The 21,163-nt window shown below is 46.0% G+C and overlaps 2 protein-coding genes across 7 annotated transcripts in view; both read left to right on the top strand.

Annotated features, from left to right (window-relative positions):
- The window catches only part of LOC309334650 (uncharacterized protein), a 32,112-nt gene that overhangs the window by 5,312 nt on the left and 5,637 nt on the right, over positions 1-21,163 (top strand). The window contains exons 1-2 of one of the 6 annotated variants that reach the window (XM_081849134.1): positions 12,036-12,374; positions 14,139-14,312. The exons of 2 other annotated variants lie outside the window; for them this stretch is intronic. In XM_081849134.1, coding sequence (XP_081705260.1) covers positions 12,134-12,374; positions 14,139-14,312 — 415 coding nt within the window. In that variant the 5' untranslated portion in view covers positions 12,036-12,133. Of the gene's footprint in view, positions 1-12,034; positions 12,375-13,093; positions 13,612-14,138; positions 14,313-21,070; position 21,163 lie in introns of those variants that run through there. 3 more of the 6 variants (XR_014153224.1, XM_081849137.1, XM_081849139.1) reach the window with 3 other exon arrangements.
- LOC309336356 (uncharacterized protein) lies at positions 1,125-7,937 on the top strand (the record flags this gene model as incomplete). Its single annotated transcript, XM_081851977.1, has 3 exons — positions 1,125-1,583; positions 2,058-3,044; positions 7,930-7,937. The coding sequence occupies exons 1-3, from the start codon at positions 1,571-1,573 to the stop codon at positions 7,935-7,937; spliced, it is 1,008 nt and encodes a 335-aa protein (XP_081708103.1). The 5' UTR covers positions 1,125-1,570.

Genomic DNA, 21,163 nt, shown 5'->3' with positions numbered 1-21,163 from the left:
ACTTCCTCACATCTCCCGCTCCTGCGTTCCTCACAAATGAAAATTTTGCCAGCAATTTATCACCTTGTTTCCAATCTTATTATCTAATTTTCCCATGTTGTTTCTCTAATTTTAGGTATCCTTTGTTCAAATCCTAAAAATTTAAATGTAATCTAATAATTATCCAAAAATTTATCTTTTCTTAAATCTCACTTATCTTCATAACGCCATCTAGCTTAGTGGTGCCAAATTATTTATGATCTAGCATCTTTCTTAACATTCATACAATTTACAATATTTTTGTAAATAAATCTTGAATTTCTTCCAGTCTTCTTCAACCGTCTCTTCGCCACTCTTTTGTTGACTATGAGGGCCACTCCATTTCTTTTACGGGATTCTTGCCCACAGTAGTAGATATGATGGTCATCTGAACTATGGCAGACCAACACGGCTACCTATCTGTAATTCGAACTGAATTCGCCCATTCCTGTCCATTTTTGTTCACTGATGCCCAGGATGTCAATATTTATTCCTGCCATCTCATTTTTGACCACATCCAACTTACCAAGGTTCACGGTTCTTACAGTCCAGGTTCCTATGCAATATTTTTCTTTACAGCATTGGACTTTCCTTTCGCTTCCAGGCATATACGCAACTGAGCGACCTTTCGGCTTTGGCCCAGCCGCTTCATCAGCTCTTGCGAGTTCCTGTGGTTTTTTTTTCCCTTCACCCTTTTTTCTAAGCCGCTAAGCCTCTTATCAGCTGATCCGCTAAGCCTAAAAGCCGCTAATAGCGCTAATCCGCTAAGCCGTCAATGGGCTTGCTTCGCAAGACGAAAAAAACGGCTAGACGAAGAGACACGCGGAACGGATTAATTTTATCTTGTGAGGCACCACTGTATGCCTGTTGTCTTTCTTCATGGAGTTTTCTTGGCAGGGATACTCGAGTGGCTTGCCGGTTCCTGCTCCAGGTGGATCACGTTTGGTCAAAACTCTCCACTACGACCTGTCCAACTTGGGTGGCCCTGCACGGCATAGCTCATAGCTTCTCTGAGTTATTCAAGCCTCTTCGCCACGGCAAGGCAGTGATCCATGAAGGGGGGAATAACTTTTTATTTGCTTTTAAAAACAAGGATCATAGGACTAATATACAAATATGTAGACCAAGTATCTCTAGCATATGGTTCACCATTAGTGGTCAGTGTATGAGTTCTGGGTTCCTGAATTGGTTTAAATTGAAAGAAAAAAAAGGCAAACAGGAGAGAACAGAGAACATTCAACATTGCATAGCTGAATGCCTAGTCAGGAGCTCTTGCGGCTGTTGTGTTTAGATTAAGTGTGAGTTAGTCACTTTTCCTCTTTTGTCACCAATGAAACAATACAGAGTTAGTCTACTCTTGAAAATGGGAGTGGGGTTCAAACTGAAGAGAGTGATTTAGGTATAAATTAAAATTTAGACCAAATTTAGATTGAGGCAACAGCTGGTGGGGAGTGAAGGAGGTGAAGATGTTGCTGTTTGTTTCACGGACAATTTGCTGGATCTTGACCAGAGAGTTCTGCATAAGGAAGTCAAGGAGGAGAATCATGGGGTCATGGACCCTCTTGGTAACGCTTCCTGATGGATCATAATATCTGTTCTGAAATTAAGCAAGTAACTTTGAAAGTCCATACATACCTCTATGTGATGAACCTTCACTATTTAGATGGAGACCAACAGCATTCGGGATTCTAACATCCCCACCATGAACCCTGAATGGAGGGATATCCACTGTTTTCTCTGCAATTTTTTTCCTTCTAGTCATGCCTTTTAAAGCAATGACCAGGTTGTCTGAACTGCCCAGGCCTTCTTAAATGTCAGCCTCAGAGCTTTAAGGGAAATTGGAGATGGAGTGGATTCCAGGATTGAGCCAAACAAAATCTATCCCAGATAAAAACCAAGCAATATGTCAGTTAGTACCAGCCAACAGTGAAAACTATAGTAAGGGCTCACATCTAACTCTCTTCAGTTCCTCCTCTATCACAAGCATTCATTAACTTTGTTCTTCCTGAGGCTCTAATTAACTTCTCTCTTCATTGCAGATGGTGATGAATTGGAAGGGAAGAACAAGGGGAACCACAACAGAATTCACATAGCAGAGAAGTCAGATAAATATGCAAAGTGCGGAGAGAACATCTGCCGGAGCCCCCAGTCCACCTCACATCAAGGAAAGAGCTTTGTTCGGAGGGATAGAATCTCTTCACATGAAAGACCTAACAGCGGAGAGAAATTGTATCAGTGCAGAGAATGTGGGAAGAGCTTCAGTCACCGTGAGAATCTCACTTGCCATCAAAGAATTCATACAGGGGAGAAACCCTATGAGTGCTTAAAGTGTGGAAAGAGCTTCATTCGGAAGGATGGTCTCAGTATCCATCAAAGAATTCATACAGGGGAGAAACCCTTTCAATGCCTTGAGTGTGGAATGAGCTTTCGTCACAGTTCCAGTCTCACTTCCCATCAAGGAATTCATAGAGGGGAGAAACCCTATCAATGCTTAGAATGCGGAAAGAGCTTTAATCGGAAGGATGGTCTCAGTATCCATCAAAGAATTCATACAGGGGAGAAACCTTTTCAATGCCTTGAGTGTGGAAAGAGCTTTCGTCACAGTTCCGGTCTCACTTCCCATCAAAGAATTCATACAGGGAAGAAACCCTATCAATGCTTAGAATGCGGAAAGAGCTTCAGTCAAAGTAGCAATCTAACTTCTCATCAAAGAGTCCATACACGGGAGAAACCCTATCAGTGCTTGAAATGTGGGAAGAGCTTCAGTCACAGAGAGATTCTCACTTGCCATCAAAGAATTCATACAGGGGAGAAACCCTATCAGTGCTTGGAATGTGGAAAGCGCTTTAGTCAAAGTGCACATCTCACTTCCCATCAAATAATACATACAGGGAAGAAACCCTATCAGTGCTTGGAATGTGGAAAGACCTTCAGTCGGAGCGACTCTCTCACTTCCCATAACAGAATTCATACAGGGGAGAAACCCCATCAGTGCTTGGAATGTGGAAAGAGCTTTTGTCAGAGATGTAATCTCACTTCCCATCAAAGAGTCCATACAGGGGAGAAACCCCATCAGTGCTTGGAATGTGGAAAGAGCTTTCGTCAGAGAGGTGATCTCACTTCCCATCAAAGAGTCCATACAGGCGAGAAACCATATCCATGCCTGGAATGTGGAAAGAGCTTCGGGTATATGCAGTGTCTTAGTTTGCATCAAAAACTTCATACGGGGGAGAAACCCTATCAGTGCTTTGAATGTGGAAAGAGCTTCAGCCAGGGGGCCCATCTCACTTCCCATCAAAGAATTCATACAGGGGAGAAAGCATATCAATGCTTCAAATGTGGGAAGAGCTTCAGTCTCAGACAGAATCTCACTTTGCACCAAAGAATTCATACAGGGGAGAAACCATATCAATGCTTAAAATGTGGGAAGAGCTTCAGTCTCAGGCACAATCTCACTTTGCACCAAAGAATTCATACAGGAAGGAAACCCTATCAGTGCTTGGAATGTGGAAAGAGCTTCACCTGGAAGAACAGTCTCACTTTCCATCAAAGAATTCATACAGGGGAGAAACCCTTTCAATGCCTTGAGTGTGGAAAGAACTTTCGTCACAGTTCCAGTCTCACTTCCCATCAAAGAATTCATACAGGGAAGAAACCCTATCAATGCTTAGAATGCGGAAAGAGCTTCAGTCAAAGTTCCAATCTAACTATGGACCATAGAGTTCACACGGGAGAAACCCGATCAGTGCTTGGAATGTGGAAAGAGCTTTCGTCAGAGAGGTGATCTCACTTCCCATCAAAGAGTCCATACAGGCGATAAACCATATCCATGCCTGGAATGTGGAAAGAGCTTCGGGTATATGCAGTCTCTTAGTTTGCATCAAAAACTTCATACGGGGGAGAAACCCTATCAGTGCTTTGAATGTGGAAAGAGCTTTCGTCAGAGAGGTGATCTCACTTCCCATCAAAGAGTCCATACAGGCGATAAACCATATCCATGCCTGGAATGTGGAAAGAGCTTCGGGTATATGCAGTCTCTTAGTTTGCATCAAAAACTTCATACGGGGGAGAAACCCTATCAGTGCTTTGAATGTGGAAAGAGCTTTCGTCAGAGATGTAATCTCACTTCCCATCAAAGAGCCCATACAGGCGAGAAACCATATCAGTGCTTGGAATGTGGAAAAAGCTTCACTAAGAGGATGCAGCTTACTTCCCATCACAGAATTCATACAGAGGGAAAACCAAAAAAGAAAAATAATAACGCAAACATTATTGAACAACCCTTACAAAACACATTTGTATAGAAAAGAGAAAGGGCATGGGAAAATAACTAAAAATACCCTTTATCACATTTGTAGCATATCATTTGTCAACACTTAGAAAGGCAGGCTCCCCAGCGCTCCCCTGTAAAGGGAAGTTTTCCTTCTGCACATATGTTTTCCCTCTGCACATAACTGTGGCCTTATGGGAAGCATTGCTTCTTTTCTCTTGCATTCTGGGAAGTCTTGCTTATAATCTTTTCTCTGTTTCTGCACACACTGTACGAACCTGTTCCAAACACCAAGACATTCTCTCATCGTTCAGTTCACCTTAAGTTCATGGTGACTTGTTCTCCATGCATAGCTGACCACATCTATAGAACTTGATTATTGTATTCTTTCATGTTATGATCAATCATTAGTAATTGTTTTATGCCATATTAATCTTTAGTTATTATTAATTAGGAGGTTTCATGCTTGTCTAGTCCCAACCTCGTCTCCCAGCCTTTAATCTACCAGTGATTAATGTTCACATGTAATTCCCACCCCTCACATGTAATTCCCGCCTTGCATTTGCATTAACCAATAAGCAACGAGTTTCTTTGTGTTTGTATCAACCAATCAGCCACAAGCACACCTGTGGCAATGTTTGTAATATTCAATAAAAGAGAGTTCCCGGGACTTCCCGGCAGACGCCTCTCGTGACACCCACTGCTCGTCTGTCGTGATTTTCATTCCTACATCTGGTGACCCCGGACGTGCCAGATCCCTTACGCAGCCCAGCCCCTGTACTTCACTCGACTGGAAAAGTCAAAGCGCGCTACTTCGTGAGTATGGGCGGCGATTTAACTAAATTGCAGAAAAAACATGCTAGGGAATTGTTCTCTTTAGTTAGACAGCGGGTTGTGGGTGCTCATGTTTCCTTAAAAGAAATTGAACACCTCATTTGTGAAATTAATCGCCAATGTCTTTTCTATCCTGAGACTGGCTCTCTCGACGTGGAGACTTGGCAAAAGATCGGAAAGACCCTCTTTGCAGAACCGAGGGCTCCGATTCATTGTCTGCTTACCTGGCAGAAATGTGCAGAGGCCGTTGCAAAATTTGGACCCCAGGTCCCCCAGGCGTCTCCTTCGGCCCCTGCTCTCCTGCCTGCAGCAGACAATCCCCCCCCTTACCCCACTTCTCCACTGATTCTGCCTCCTTCTCCTTCGCAGCCCGGCAAACCCCCCCCTGCTTCTCCTCCATCTCAACCTGCTTCCACCCCCCCCATCCCCCTTTCCCCCCCTCCTTCTTTGCCTGCTCCTACTGGAGCCGTGCGTGCTGCACTTTCTCAGGCAAGACAGAAGGGGCTTTTGTCCTTGCAGGAAGAATCTGAGTGGGCGGGGGAAATGCCATCTGCCTTCCCTATCACCTATGCAAACGCAGGAAATGCTCAACAACAGGTGTTTTATGAAACCCTTCCTTATTCTGTATTGAGAGAATTGAGGAGGGCCATTGCTGATTCTGGCTTAAAATCCTCCTATGTCACAGGGATGCTGGAGGGGATTGCGTCTGGTTATACCATGCTGCCCCAAGATTGGAAAGATTTAATGCGCATGTTGCTCTCACCAGCCCAGTATGTTGTCTTTGAAAGTGAATTTAAGCATAGTGCAGTAGCCCTGTCCCGTTGGATGCCCTTACTGTGTTTACTAATGGAGCCCCCTCCAGGGGGGTCGTTGCATGGCAACAAAATGATAAATGGCACAGCCTCTACATTCTTCCACAGAAGTTTGCCCAGCATTCTGAGCTGGCAGCTGCTGTTAAAGTTTTGCATCATTCCTCCACGCAGCCAATTCCATGACCCCATACGTGGCTTCCTTTAATGTTACTTGTGCCCGTATGGTGAATTGCACAAAAACCAACTGTGTGAAAATGGGCAAGGATAATTTTAATTGCTCTGATTATGCAAATATTTCCTATGTATATAAATACACAGAGCTGCCTGAAGGCTGGTTTTGGTCGTGTCCAGGCTTTACATTTAATTACATTCCTGCAAACATCAGCCATGGCACACCTTGCTGCTTAAGCGGTATGTCTATTATTTTACCAAAAAAGCATCATTTGTCCCGCTCTCGATATTGATGCACTGTGCAATTGACTAATGATTATAACGATTTTGTTTTTCTCCCTAGCAGATCTGAATATTTCTCTCTAGCTGTCTCTCTTTTAGGAGTTCCTGGATTGGCTGTACGAAATAGCAGGAATATTAATTCTTTAGCTTGCTCCGCAGCAAAAGCCTTGAATTCTACTTCACAAGCTCTTCACCTTTTGAATAAAGAACAGAGTGAATTGCGTCATGGACTCTTATCGCGCTGCTGTCGATTATCTGTTGATGCTCCATCATTACGGATGCGAACAAGTGGAAAACATGTGCTGCTTTAATATCACTGACAATTCTAAGGCTATCCAAAAACAAATCTCACATTTGCAAAATCTTACACACCACATTAAACAAGATGTTGAATTCTCCGGCCTCTGGGATTCTTTCACCCAGTGGCTTACCGCTTGGTTACCAAATTTTACTTGGCTTCGTAGTCTTTTTCAATATGCCATTGTTATTATATGTATATCAATTTTGTTTTGCTGCTTCCTCCAATGCATTCCTGGCCTCATAAGTCTTTTCTCTCGGCTTCTCTCTCCCCCTCAGCCACCCAATAAAATCCTTGCTGCTTATCTTGCGAAATGGCAACACCAACAGTAAACCAAAGGGGAGAAATGGGCAGAGTTATCTCGAGCATGCGCTGGCAAACCACGTATCTCGTGGTATCTTCTGTCCCATCCTCCCTGGCGAACTTATTTCGGGCATTTGCTGGCACACCACTAATCCCGAAACATTTTTGCCTTACCCAGTATGCCTCGCAAATAAGAAAAGAAAGGGGGAGATAAAGGGAAGTTTTCCTTCTGCACATATGTTTTCCCTCTGCACATAACTGTGGCCTTATGGGAAGCATTGCTTCTTTTCTCTTGCATTCTGGGAAGTCTTGCTTATAATCTTTTCTCTGTTTCTGCACACACTGTACGAACCTGTTCCAAACACCAAGACATTCTCTCATCGTTCAGTTCACCTTAAGTTCATGGTGACTTGTTCTCCATGCATAGCTGACCACATCTATAGAACTTGATTATTGTATTCTTTCATGTTATGATCAATCATTAGTAATTGTTTTATGCCATATTAATCTTTAGTTATTATTAATTAGGAGGTTTCATGCTTGTCTAGTCCCAACCTCGTCTCCCAGCCTTTAATCTACCAGTGATTAATGTTCACATGTAATTCCCACCCCTCACATGTAATTCCCGCCTTGCATTTGCATTAACCAATAAGCAACGAGTTTCTTTGTGTTTGTATCAACCAATCAGCCACAAGCACACCTGTGGCAATGTTTGTAATATTCAATAAAAGAGAGTTCCCGGGACTTCCCGGCAGACGCCTCTCGTGACACCCACTGCTCGTCTGTCGTGATTTTCATTCCTACACCCCTGGGTGCTTTTAGGTACTGTATGTAGCAAATGTCTGTTCCAGAACCCTGAAAAGAATAAAGTGGGAGTTGTATACATGAAAAGAGAATCAGCTAGGCATGGCAATTGTGATTCATCTTGAACTCTTTTGTAGATGGATGAAAGGGGACTTTGGAACACATTTAGTGAATAGGAATATTAGCCAAAGTCTTAAAAAGAAGGACAAAAAAATTGTTATATGTCATCACATGATATGATGAGGGCTTATCTGAAGAGCCAAATGATTTTGATGACATTGGGCTGCAACTATTAAGATTGCTGCGATCCTTGAAGATGATGGGTTTTTCGGAGCTAGCCAACCTAACCGGAAGAGTCCGCAACCAGAAGGAGGAGGCATATCAGGAAGAATGGACTAAATTTAATGATTATTTAGTTAAACATGTCAAGTTAGATGAATTGGAATCAGCTTGCAGATACTTAATCGACTTAGGATTCTATATAAGTTAAGTGATGAATTAATAGGTGTAATTTCAAAATGAAAAGATCTAAGGATGTTAATGTTCAAGTTAAACTTTATAAGAACTGTGATTTGGAAAACCCTTAAAAAGGATATGCATTGAAATTCAGTGAAGGGGAAGTGAGGAAGGCACTTAACAATGTTAATAAGTATAAATTTTAATACGGTTATGATTTATGTTTGTTTGTTTTATGTGTTTGTTTATAATTTTGTGAAAACCGATAAAAAATTGAAGTAAAAAAAAAAGATTGCTGTGATCCTTTGGCGAATAGGAATGATGTGCAATTTGCCATTCCATCCAAAAAACACCTACAATAAAATATAAATTACTTATTGATCGGAGAAAGAGAGGCGGATTTGACCTACCTGACCTGGAATTATATCATGCTGCAGCAGGTCTGACCTGCTTAAGGGAGTGGATTAAGTTAAAGGACACTGATGTGTTAGATCTGGAGGAAGTAGGAACTCAATTTGGATGGCATGCATACCTAATAGATGGAAAGGAGAGAGTCCACATGGGTTCTATAAGGAAATCATTGTAGAAAATATGGATGAAATATAAAGGGATTCTAGAACCCAAAACACCTTGGTGGACCTCACCTTAGAAATCATGACTGTAAAGAGAAAGAATATGAATAACAACTGGGCAACATATAAGGATTACTGGAAGAGGAAAATAATAAACTTAAATTGAAAGGATATAAGGAAGTTAAGAAATATTTGAACAATTGGCTGCAGTTCTTTCAAATTAATCAGAGATGAACAAAACAGGGAGAAAAAGGATTTGAGAAAGAAATTTCAAGATTGGATGAGTACTTACTGCAATCTAAAAGTAAACATATTTCCAAACTATAGGATTTGCTCCTAGAATGGGAGGTAAAGGAGCAGCAAGTGAAGACAGCGATGGTAAAGTAGGCCCAGGATTTAGGGGAAAATATGATGAGCCAACTACTGTGAGACAGGGAAATTAAATTTACGGCATGCTACAATTTAAGAGAGAATGTAACGAAAATGCAATACAGATGGTACTTGACCCTGGTTAGACTGGCAAAAATGTATAAAAACTGTAGTGATGTTTGTTGGAGATACAACAACGGGGCGGGAACCTTTCTACACATGGGGTGGGAATGCAAAGAGATTGTGGGGTTCTGGGAAAATATTTACAACAAGTTGAAAAAGTGAATAAGGAGTGGGCTATCTTTAAGGAATACATCAAAAGCTATGTGGAAAAAGTTGAACTTTTGACAGATATTGAGTGAATTCAGAACATGATTAGAGTGAAAGGAGAGTAAAGTTAAGATAGAAGAAGAGATTAAAGAAATAATGAAATGTGTTTAAGGCAATTGGAAAAATAAAGTAGTGTAACAAGAACGGCTGGAAGTCAAGTCAGTTTGTGGGTGTTCATGTGGGGTAGATGTGTTGGTATGTATAGTATAGGTAGGCATAATATAGAGTAATGTAGGTATGCTTTATGTTAGGAAAATAACGTATTGTGTATATGTACTGTGTAAATGTAAATGTATGTGTTCTATATGTATGTGGTTCTTTGCAGGAACATTTGTATTTCAATAAAGGCCTCCCACCTGGAGACCTCCTCCTTTTTTTGGGGGAGGGGGGAGTTTCTGTGTGGATAACCTCCAGTCTGGGAACCTCTTTGAATTTCTACTACATATACATGACAGGATTTTTTTTTAAAAATTGAAAGTGATTTATGATGAGATTGGATATAATTATTGGTAGAAACTATTTAAAACATTCAAAAATGAATCAGCCATACATTTTTTCTTAGGGTTTACAGTTCAGTTTACAGATGGTTGGGGCGGGGGGAGGGCGCAACATGCCGAAGCAGAGCCCATCGTTTTCAAGGGATCCTTAGTAAACCTGGAAATGTCTGCATGTGATCCCACCGTAAAGAAGGAGTATGGAGCCTGAAAGGCTAAAGCATTGGCCCCGAAGGCCTCAAGGGCGATTTTCCCCATGGACACCTGGGACCCCTTCTCCTCCAAGGGACCTCCAAGGAGGAAGCCAGGGCCGCCAGGGCGGATCATTGGGTGACGATATATGTGGGGTTTTGTGTCAGCATTGCTTGTGCGGGTTCTCTGCTGTTCACCTGTGTCCCTTTGGTAATGAGAGAGGTTGTTCATTTGTGGTTGGCTGTGGTGGTCTTTGTTTTCATGGGTGAGTGGGGTGTGTGTGTGTTTTGGATCAGGTTAGCCACATTGATTTGTATGCTGTAGGTGGGTTTTTGTCATTGTCTTGTTGGGCTGTGTGTGTGATAAAGGGGAGTCATACTGGGGTGATGGCGTCAAGAAAGGACCTCCAGAACGAATTAAGTACTTAACCCGAGGTACCACTGTAGTGTGTTGTTGTGGTTTAGTGTTGTTCAACACTCATCTTTAAAAAAGAAACTAATAATAATAGTAAACAACTGTGAGGTTGGACCCCAACGGACATCTAGTCCCACCCCCTGCAATAAAGAATCCCTGACATTTGGCCTTCCAGCCTCCGTTTGGAAAACCTCCAAAAAAAGCAATTCTGACACTGGTGGTTTACAAACAGAGATCAGGAAAGGAGTGTTTGCTGACAGGAGTGCTGGAAAGGAGAAAAATCAAGGGTGTGTGGGTGTGTGGGCATTATAATTAACGCATGCCCAGGTTGGGAAATGCCGCATCAGCCTCACAGTGAAATGGGTGCAGTTTCCCAGCCTCAGTTGTGGCGCCTGTGAAATGGGTATATCACAGTGAGGTTGAATTTAGAGGTGCTTCAAGGTGAATGAGAAGCAGGGATGGGAAGGGGGCAGGCTGGGCTTTGCAAAGGGCCTGGTTTTTATTTTAAGGGTGGAGGTCTCCAGACCCAGGACCTGGAAGACCAGACCGGCCTCGACCTCCGGGGGCAACTCGGACTCCAGGGCAGATTCTTCCAGGTGTCTCCTGGGTGGGGGCAGGAACAAAATGGCGGGGCGCTGCTTGAGGGCACTGGGCATGACTGAGCCTCTGCCCCCAGCCTCCTCCAGGAACCAGAAGCCCAGCTTGGCCACCGGAGGCAAATGACGCTCCTGCGAGGAGGAGGAAGAAGGGGGTGGACTAGATGGCCCCTGGGTGTGATTCTAGGAGCGGAAGAGTCTCAGGTGAGCCCCAAATCATCATCATCATCATCAGCAGCAGCAGCAGCAGCATCTGGGTCCGGACCAAGGGGACCCCTCCCACCTAGCCCAGCCTCCTGTCCTCACAGCAGCCCAACGCCCCACAGAACAGAGCCGTCTGGGTAGACTGCCTGTGGGCCTGGAGGCTCCATAAGAAGAGCCCTGCTGGATCAGGACCAGGGCCCCCCTAGCCCAGCCTCCTGGCAGGAGTTGAAGAGCATCCTCCCCTTCTCCTTCTCCCCCGTTGCAAGGTAGACTGGCTCTGTCCATGGAGGATCCCCTTGGGCATCGCTGGGGACAAAGCAGAGCCAAAGGGGACCAGGCTCCCCCCAAGCGAAGAGGCCCTCTTCAGGACTAGGCTTCCAGGAGAGCGGAGGGACTATCCCGGGCCAAATTCCCCTCCCGGATCCTGGCCATGCCGCCCCACCTTCCCCCGCCTGGACTAGATGAGCCTCAGGGTCATCCAGTCCAACCCTTTGCAGTGCCTGAAGTGGGGCTTGAACCCAGGACCCTGAAATCGAGAGTCTCCTGCTTTACCAGCGGGGGCTTTTGCTCCCAAGGGACCCTCCTAATATTGCAGCAGACTTTCACTCGGCTAGTGAGCAGGTGAAACATTATTATTATTTTATTTATCCCCCACCCATCTGGGCGCAGGGCACTAAGCGGCATCTGAGCCGAGAATCACAGAGAACTCTGCACATGCCCCGGACCCCCGGATTCTGGGAGGGAAGGAGGACAGCCAGCCAGCCAGCCGGGGGGGCTGTGCTCAGCTTGCGAAGGGTTAAATCCAACCGAGCCGGAGTCCTAGAGAGGACAGGAAGTGGAGAGGCGGGGCGGGTCCTCCAGAGCAGAATCCCCTCCCTCCCTCCGTGCCCAGTCCCGTCTTTTCTCTCTTGTCTCCTCCCCGCGCTGCCTCGGTTTCCCTCCTGGGAAGAATCCGGTGAGTCTCCTCCCCTCTCTTCCCCCTTGGGGTGCCCATGGGAGAAGGGGGTCCCGGGGCTGCAGGGGGAGACCCCCAAGTCTGGGAGCAGAGGGTCCTGCCCCCCCATTCCTCCCTGCCCAGCCTGGGAGGGGGCGAGTTTCCAGGGGGTCTGCAGCTCTGCTCTTCCTTGGCATCCTCTTTGGGGAAGGAGGGGGGTCTTGGGGGGGGAGGGCATGCCCAGAATGCCCCTTCCAGTGGAGGAGCCCCTGCCAGGCCGGCCTTTCCCCCTGCCAGAATATTCCTCCTCCAGATCAGCTCAGGTCTCCAGCCCAGAGCCTCAAGGGAAGCCTCTCTGGGCGGGGGCCACGCCTGGGGCCCCTCCGTGGAGAAAAGGGGAGAGCCAGAGGGCTGAGCTGGCTGCACTGGGCTTGCCAGGGTTCAAGGGAACGGAGCTGCCTTCCTTGAGAGGAGAGGATGGAAAGCCGCCTGAAGGACCCCAAGATCTTGTCCTGAAGGGGGTGAGGCAGTGCAGGGAGGAGAAGGAGGGGGCTCTGGGTGGCAGGTCTGCCAACTTTTCTCTCTCTGATCCCAGAGGGAGCTTTCAAGGATGTTCCCCATCCTGGAGTTTCTCTGCAGCTGCTGCTATTAGAAAACAAGCCCATAGCCTTTGGAGTCCCCAGGTCCCCAGGTCCTCATTGCAGAGTGCTTTATTTACATTAAACTTAAAACTTTCACAGTGCGTAGGTAAAAGTGGAACTCCCTCCCGCAGGAGCCAGGGATTGGGGAGACTTTTCTAAAGGGAAATAAGACAATCTATACATGGCAAGCATGATTGTGAATAATACTCTCTTAGAAAAATGTAAGATACAGTAGGGGACATTTATTTATGTATTATCAAGAAGAATAAAGCAAGGATAAAAGACACCTGCTCCCCACCTTCTGGGACAAAAGAGGGATTATCAGTCATTGTGTGGCTCCTACTACTAACAGGGGACATTGGTGCTATTGCAAAATAGACTAGTTCTGTCAAGCTACCCTAAGCCTTTGGGAATCTTGTCACAAGAGGAGTGTAAAGCTCACCTCTGGAGTTTTTGGAGGATATGCATGCCTGGTGTTCTTAAGAACACTGCAGATTTAGGACATGTGGAAGATCTATACTTTGGTTGCTTCCGTGCCAGGGTGGGGGCCACATTTTGGGACTGTAGTCTTGCGAAGATGGTGTATAAGCACAGATGATATCTAAGGAGGAGAGGTGTATTAGTTTCCTGACATTTCAAAAATGTAGCATCACCGGCTCCTCTGCTTCCACATACAGATTTGGACCCCATGCAACACCTGACATAGGCAGATACGACCACAACATTTGCCTGGCTTGTGATGAGAGAGCTCAAAGATTGTGAACAGAGCATATCATACAAAGCACCCAGTATGTGGGCATTTATATGTAATATCTACTCTGCTATTTTTTGTCTATGATCTGGGGTTTCAGTTTTCAGGCTTGGGGACAGGACGGTGACTGGTTTTTGTACCAAGTTCTGTCAATAGTCCTCAGTGCTTTCAATGGGATCTATTCTCAGGTGACTACTGTGCAGACCATGCCAGGCTTGCAAGTGGGGTGAGGAGCATACAGAAGAAATTGGAATCACTGGAGATGTTTAGAAATGGGGCTTCTCTTGGGAAGGGGCTGCCCCATTTGTGCTTCTCCAGGGGCAGGGGAATATCTAGGGGAAGAGAATCCCTGCAGGGCCTCTGAGGCTCCCTTTGCTTCTTCCTCTCTCCCAGGACCCTGCAGCTTGTTTTGGCTTCTTGATTGCTCAGGAAGGATGAAAGAGACGGATCCTGCAAAGCTACCGAGGATGGAAGGGGGAAGATGGACGGTTGACCTGGTCAGGTTGTCTCCTGCATCCCTCCTCACAACCTCTGAGTGTTCCCTCCCAGGGACCTCCGAGAGATCTGGTGAGTTCCAGGGGAGGGGAGATGGGGACATGGATGGAACCGGAGAGATATTGGGCTTGCTCAGGGGGCACCATTTCGGGCTCCTCCACCTGCCTCTCTGCACCTTTGACATCTGCAGGCAATTTGAGCTAGGAATACATCACAGCTCCCCGACCACCACAATGTATTGGCAGCTCAAAATGTCTAAAACCAGCACCGTGATTGAATGCTCTACAATGTCAGACAACTTACCGATCCTTCAGGCAGCATTAGAAGTCATGACTCTTGAAAGTAACCTGATCCTGGGCTTCCGATTTGTCTGCGAAGGGAAATGGCAAGGCGGTGTGAGTCGTCCGTTTAAAAGACGACTGTTACTGGGGCTTTTGAGCAGTGGGGGTGAGTGCCAGGGTTAGACACCCCCCCCCAAAAAAAGTGCCCTACAGGTAGTGGGGTGTCGAGGGGACCAGCCGGGTGTGAAGAGGCTTGCCGTGATTGCCGGAGCCCTGACGCTGTATCAGCAGGTCAGCAACCACACTACCTGGGGTGTACGAGGCATCCATATCTTTCTGGTATAATTCCTCTGTGTATTCTTGCCATCTCTTCTTCATGTCTTCTGCTTCTGTTAGGTCCTTACCACTTTTGTCTTTTATTATGGTAATCTTTGTACGAAATGTTCCTTTCATATCTCCACTTTTCTTGAACAGACCTCTGGTTTTTCCCATTCTATTGTTTTCCTCTATTTCTTTGCATTGCTCGTTTAAGAAGGCCTTCTTGTCTCTCCTTGCTCTCCTTGAATCTGCATTCAATTTCCTGTATTTTTCACTATCTCCGTCGCATTTTGCTTGCCTTCTCTCCCCCGCTATTTGTAAGGCCTCGTTGGGCAACCACTTTGCTTTCTTGCATTTCCTTTTCATTGGGATGGTTTTAGTTGCTGCCTCCTGTATAATGTTACGAGCCTCCATCCATAGTTCTTCAGGCACTCTGTCTAGCAAATCTAAATCCTTAAACCTGTTCCTCACTTCCACTGTGTATTCATAAGGGATTTGATTTAGATTGTATCTTACCGGCCCAGTGGTTTTTCCTACTTTCTTCAGTTTAAGCTTGAATTTTGCTATAAGAAGCTGATGATCTGAGCCACAGTCAGCTCCAGGTCTTGTTTTTGCTGACTTGTATAGAGCTTCTCCATCTTTGGCTGCAGAGAATATAATCAGTCTGATTTCGATGCTGCCCATCTGGTGATGTCGATGTGTAGAGTCGTCTCTTGTGTTGTTGGAAAAGAGCGTTTGTTATTCTGAGAGATAACGATCTTTGGAGCTCGATCGAACAGGCGTGACCGCTGATTAGTTTACGATCTCAATCAGCCGTTTACAGTGTCCAGCACACTTCCTTCTTAGCTGCACAATAAATTCTGCTTCGCCCAGTCACGCCTTAGCAGAGTAGCATACAGCGGTGTAAAGCAGTCTTTTTCTCCTTTTCTCCATGCAAGCGTACACAGACAGGTTCGTCTATTTACAGCTCTTTATTGAAACATTTCAGCAAAACTGTCCATCGCTGCTTGCAGCCATGTCTCTCTCTCAAACACACAGAGAGAACAGAAAGTACAGGAACAAGCTCCTCCTTAGCTTCTAAAGCTGACGTCAGAAAGTGACGCACACCTCAGAACACTTAACCAGTTAAGTTCTGAACTCTCACACCCCCTCTTGCGTTGCTTTCTGACAAGACCTGTGTAACATCTTCAGCAACACCTTGTGAGATCAATCCCTTCCCCAATGCCTTGTGCCCTCCCTTGGCGTACCTGTTAGGCATCTGTGGAATCATCTCACAACTCTCAGAATCGCACTGTGCGAAACTTACCCACGCACCCGTGGCCTGGTACCTCTCAGGTGGAATACCCTTGGTTGTGCGGCTGGATCGCCTGGGCACAAACTCTGGTGTTTCCTCTGGCTCACTGTCACCAGCAGGTGTGACCTCTGCATCACGGGATTCCCCCTCTGACTTAAAGCGTCTTCGAATCCTTTCCATTACACTCACAGGAGAACTAGGCTCACTCTTGGGCTGTCCTTTTCTAACAACTCGTGGAGACGCCCCATCCTGCTCCTGACTCTGGTCAGTGACCTGATCGTCATCAGCAGACTCAGCCTCTCCTTCCTCCTCAACAGAACTGTCCTCTGGATCAGAGAGACATTCTGAAAGAACATCACGCTGTGCAGAAATCTTTGGCCTTTCATCCTGCTCAAAGAACTCAGCGTTTTTACTGATCAGCACCTTACTCTGATCACCTGACGGGTAAGCAAACCTCCATGCACGAGCTTCTGGCTCATACCCACAGAAGATCATTTTCTGGACTTTGGCTCCATCTGGCCCTTGCAAAGCCTTAGGCACAGGGACAACCGCAGGAGATCCAAACTTGCGCAGAAAGTGAACCTGGGGTTTTCTGCCATTCAACAAAGAGTACGGTGTATCACCTACCAGTGAGTTGTAGACACGATTCCAGGTGAAACACACATACCTAGTTGCCTCCAGCCAAAACTTTGGAGGTAACCTAGCTTCTGTCAGCATCACCTGTGCAGCCTTAACCAGAGCTTCACTCCTCAGCTCTGCCACCCCCCTCTTATTGGGTGAAGTAACTGTGTAACGTATTTCTCTCTTGTGAAAGAACTGCTGCAAAGCAGAACCAGTGTACCTAGCATTTCTGTCACTGACGATTGCTTTCACCTTGGTGGAGAACCTCTGTTCTACCTCCTCAACCCAGCTCCTGATCAGCTGTGCTGCATCCTCCCTGGATTTGAGACCATGAGTCCAGGTGTTCTGCGAAAAATCATCCTGAATCGTTAGCAGATACCTGGCCCCCCCTAGACTCTGTTCCTTCACAGGATTGAACAGATCTATGTGTACCAGCTCAAAAGGTTTAGTGGTTACCCGTTCCACCTTTGGGTAACTCCACTCTTTCTTCTTCGCCTGCTTGCAAGTGGCGCAATTAACGGCACTTTTACAATTTTTAATTTTACATCCTTTGGTAACCTCGGGTAAAACCTGCAAATCCTCTACAGGACTATGAATGGTCCTCTGATGCCATGCGCAAACACATTGAACATGAGTGGGAACTGTAGCATGCTGCGCCTGTGCTCTCTCAACCTTCCCCTCACCCCCAAGAGACGTTTTAAGAATGAAAAGATCATTCTGCCCCTTCTTAACCTTGGCAAGTACCCTCTCCCCTTTGGAGATTGTGCAGACATCATCCTGGAAACAAACCTGAAACCCTTTTTTCAACAAATAAGGCACAGATAACAAACAGTGATGCACCCCTGGGACGATACAAAACTCCATCTGTCCCTGCAAAACAGAAAGATAAACATTAGCAAACTTATAAACATTTGTTCTTTGTCCATTTGCAAACTTAACAGTCTGTCCTTTTGGAACTGCCGTGCAATTCCACATCTCGACTGCAGGGGTCTCTGGAACCATGTTGCGGTTAGCTGCAGAGTCAATGACAAGACTCAGCTCGGAATTTTCCACACAGCTGTTCTCAAACAAAGCCATGCTCGCAGTGACTTGATAAGACTCTTCCTGTTGTTTACTACGACGTCCACCTGCACGTCTTCCTGTCTGGCCAGGCTTGTTGCCATGGAAACCCGGCTGGCTCCCATGTGAAGTGTCCTTGGAAACATCCTGCCTCGGCTCTGTGCTCCGGTGGGGGCAATTGCGACGCAGATGTTGAACTCCAGTGGAAAAACACTGCCCGGGGCTCCTCCCAGCTAGCCTGGCCTTCCTTCTCCTGGAACGGCGCCTCCCACCAGCCTCGCCCCCTCTGAAGCTCCCTCTGAAGCTCCTCTCTGCTCCAGCACTTCCTGTGGAAAGTTTCTTAAACTTGCCTTTGGAACTCTTCGCCCCTCCGATCTGCTCACCAGCGCGCCTAGAGGCCGATACATCGGGAAATGGGCCTGCCAGTCCAGCGTCTCCAGGGCTCTGGCCTTCTGCTGAAGCTTCACACAAGCCCTTCAGCACATCCCAGGCAGCCCTTGCTGTCTGTACACCCTCCAAATGAGGCCTCAGCGATGCATGAACGCATGCTCTGAGCATATTCAGCTCTTGTTGCATTTTCTGCTGGCTACCTTCCCAGCTAAGGGGTGTTGCTTTTAGCTCCCTCTGGCTTGCTTCCCAAAGCCCATGGACCAGGAACCAGCCCCTTATTCTTTTGCTCCAGGTTGCCCAACTTTTTAAAGTGAGCTTTTCCACCGGTATATCCTGGCTCTCTGCCATCTTCTCCCGTTCTCCCAAGGTGCCCCACAAGCTGTACTCACTCTGTACCAGCTGATTCCGGCTCCTGTCCGTGGAGAAACGGCCCAGCTGCTCCGGCTCAGCTCTGTGTCTCAGCAGCTCTCTTGCCTCTCGGAAGCAGGCAAAAACTCACTCTGCTTTCCGGCATCAGGCTAGACTCACGGAACGCAGCTTCCAACCTCCGGCCAGCTTCCATGCCGACTTCAAAGCATTCCAGTGGCTCAAAGCCGACTGCTTTACGAGCGTTGACTGACCTCCATAACCTCTGAGAGATAATGATCTTTGGAGCTCGATCGAACAGGCGTGACCGCTGATTAGTTTACGATCTCAATCAGCCGTTTACAGTGTCCAGCACACTTCCTTCTTAGCTGCGCAATAAATTCTGCTTCGCCCAGTCACGCCTTAGCAGAGTAGCATACAGCGGTGTAAAGCAGTCTTTTTCTCCTTTTCTTCATGCAAGCGTACACAGACAGGTTCGTCTATTTACAGCTCTTTATTGAAACATTTCAGCAAAACTGTCCATCGCTGCTTGCAGCCATGTCTCTCTCTCAAACACACAGAGAGAACAGAAAGTACAGGAACAAGCTCCTCCTTAGCTTCTAAAGCTGACGTCAGAAAGTGACGCACACCTCAGAACACTTAACCAGTTAAGTTCTGAACTCTCACAGTTATGACCAGCTTGTTCTCTTGGCAGAACTCTATTAGCCTTTGCCCTGCTTTGTTTGGAACTCTAAGGACAAACTTGCCAGTTGTTCCTTTTATCTCTTGAGTCCCTACTTTAGCATTCCAATCCCCTATAATGAGAAGAACATCCTTGTTTGGTGTCATTTCTATAAGGTGTTGTAAGTCATCATAGAATTGGTCAATTTCAGTTTCTTCAGCACCAATGGTTGGTGCATAAACCTGGATTACTGTGATGTTAAAAGGTCTGCCTTAGATTCGTATCGAGATCATTCTATCATTTTTGAGATTGCATCTCAGTACAGCTTTCGCCACTCTTTTGTTGACTATGAGGGCCACTCCATTTCTTTTACGGGATTCTTGCCCACAGTAGTAGATATGATGGTCATTCGAACTGAAACAAAACAAATTCCTTCCAGTAGCACCTTAAAGACCAACTAAGTCAGTTCTTGGTATGAGCTTTCGTGTGCATGCACACTTCTTCAGATACCAGTGTGCATGCACACGAAAGCTCATACCAAGAACTGACTTAGTTGGTCTTTAAGGTGCTACTGGAAGGAATTTGTTTTGTTTTGACTATGGCAGACCAACACGGCTACCTATCTGTAATTCGAACTGAATTCGCCCATTCCTGTCCATTTTTGTTCACTGATGCCCAAGATGTCAATATTTATTCTTGCCATCTCATTTTTGACCACATCCAACTTACCAAGATTCACGGTTCTTACATTCCAGGTTCCTATGCAATATTTTTCTTTACAGCATTGGACTTTCCTTTCACTTCCAGGCATATATGCAACTGAGCGACATTTCGGCTTTGGCCCAGCCGCTTCATCAGCTCTGAATATATTTGTATTTGTCCTCCGCTCTTCCTCAGTAGCATGTTGGACGCCTTCCGACCTGAGGGGCTCATCTTCCAGCGTCATAACTTTTATATGCCTGTTGTCTTTCTCCATGGAGTTTTCTTGGCAGGGATACTCGAGTGGCTTGCCGGTTCCTGCTCCAGGTGGATCACGTTTGGTCAAAACTCTCCACTATGACCTGTCCATCTTGAGTGGCCCTGCACGGCGTAGCTCATAGCTTCTCTGAGTTATTCAAGCCCCTTCGCCACGGCAAGGCAGTGATCCATGAAGGGGGGAATAACTTTTTATTTGCTTTTAAAAACAAGGATCATAGGACTAATATACAAATATGTAGACCAAGTATCTCTAGCATATGGTTCACCATTAGTGGTCAGTGTATGAGTTCTGGGTTCCTGAATTGGTTTAAATTGAAAGAAAAAAAAGGGAAACAGGAGAGAACAGAGAACATTCAACATTGCATAGCCGAATGCCTAGTCAGGAGCTCTTGCGGCTGTTGTGTTTAGATTAAGTGTGAGTTACCGTATTTTTCGTCCCATAGGACGCTCCGTCTCATAGGACGCACCTACATTTTTTTGGGGGGGGGGGAATAAAGGAAAAAAATTCCCCCGGGCACGCAAGGCTTGCGGATAGCTTCCTAGAGCCTGGAGAGCAAGAGGTGTCGGTGCGCACCGAAGCCTCTCGCTCTCCAGGCTTCAGCGAAAGCCTGCATTCGCCCCATAGGACGCACACACATTTCCCACTTCATTTTTGGAGGGGGAAAAGTGCGTCCTATAGGGCGAAAAATACGGTAGTCACTTTTCCTCTTTTGTCAACAATGAAACAATACAAAGTTAGTCTACTCTTGAAAATGGGAGTGGGGTTCAAACTGAAGAGAGTGATTTAGGTATAAATTAAAATTTAGACCAAATTTAGATTGAGGCAACAGCTGGTGGGGAGTGAAGGAGGTGAAGATGTTGCTGTTTGTTTCACGGACAATTTGCTGGATCTTGACCAGAGAGTTCTGCATAAGGAAGTCAAGGAGGAGAATCATGGGGTCATGGACCCTCTTGG

This window comes from Podarcis erhardii (genome assembly GCF_964252035.2).
Source record: "Podarcis erhardii genome assembly, chromosome: 2".
Classification (NCBI taxonomy): domain Eukaryota; kingdom Metazoa; phylum Chordata; class Lepidosauria; order Squamata; family Lacertidae; genus Podarcis; species Podarcis erhardii.
Note: the sequence above shows the minus strand (reverse complement) of the source record. Positions and strands in the feature narration are given on the sequence as shown.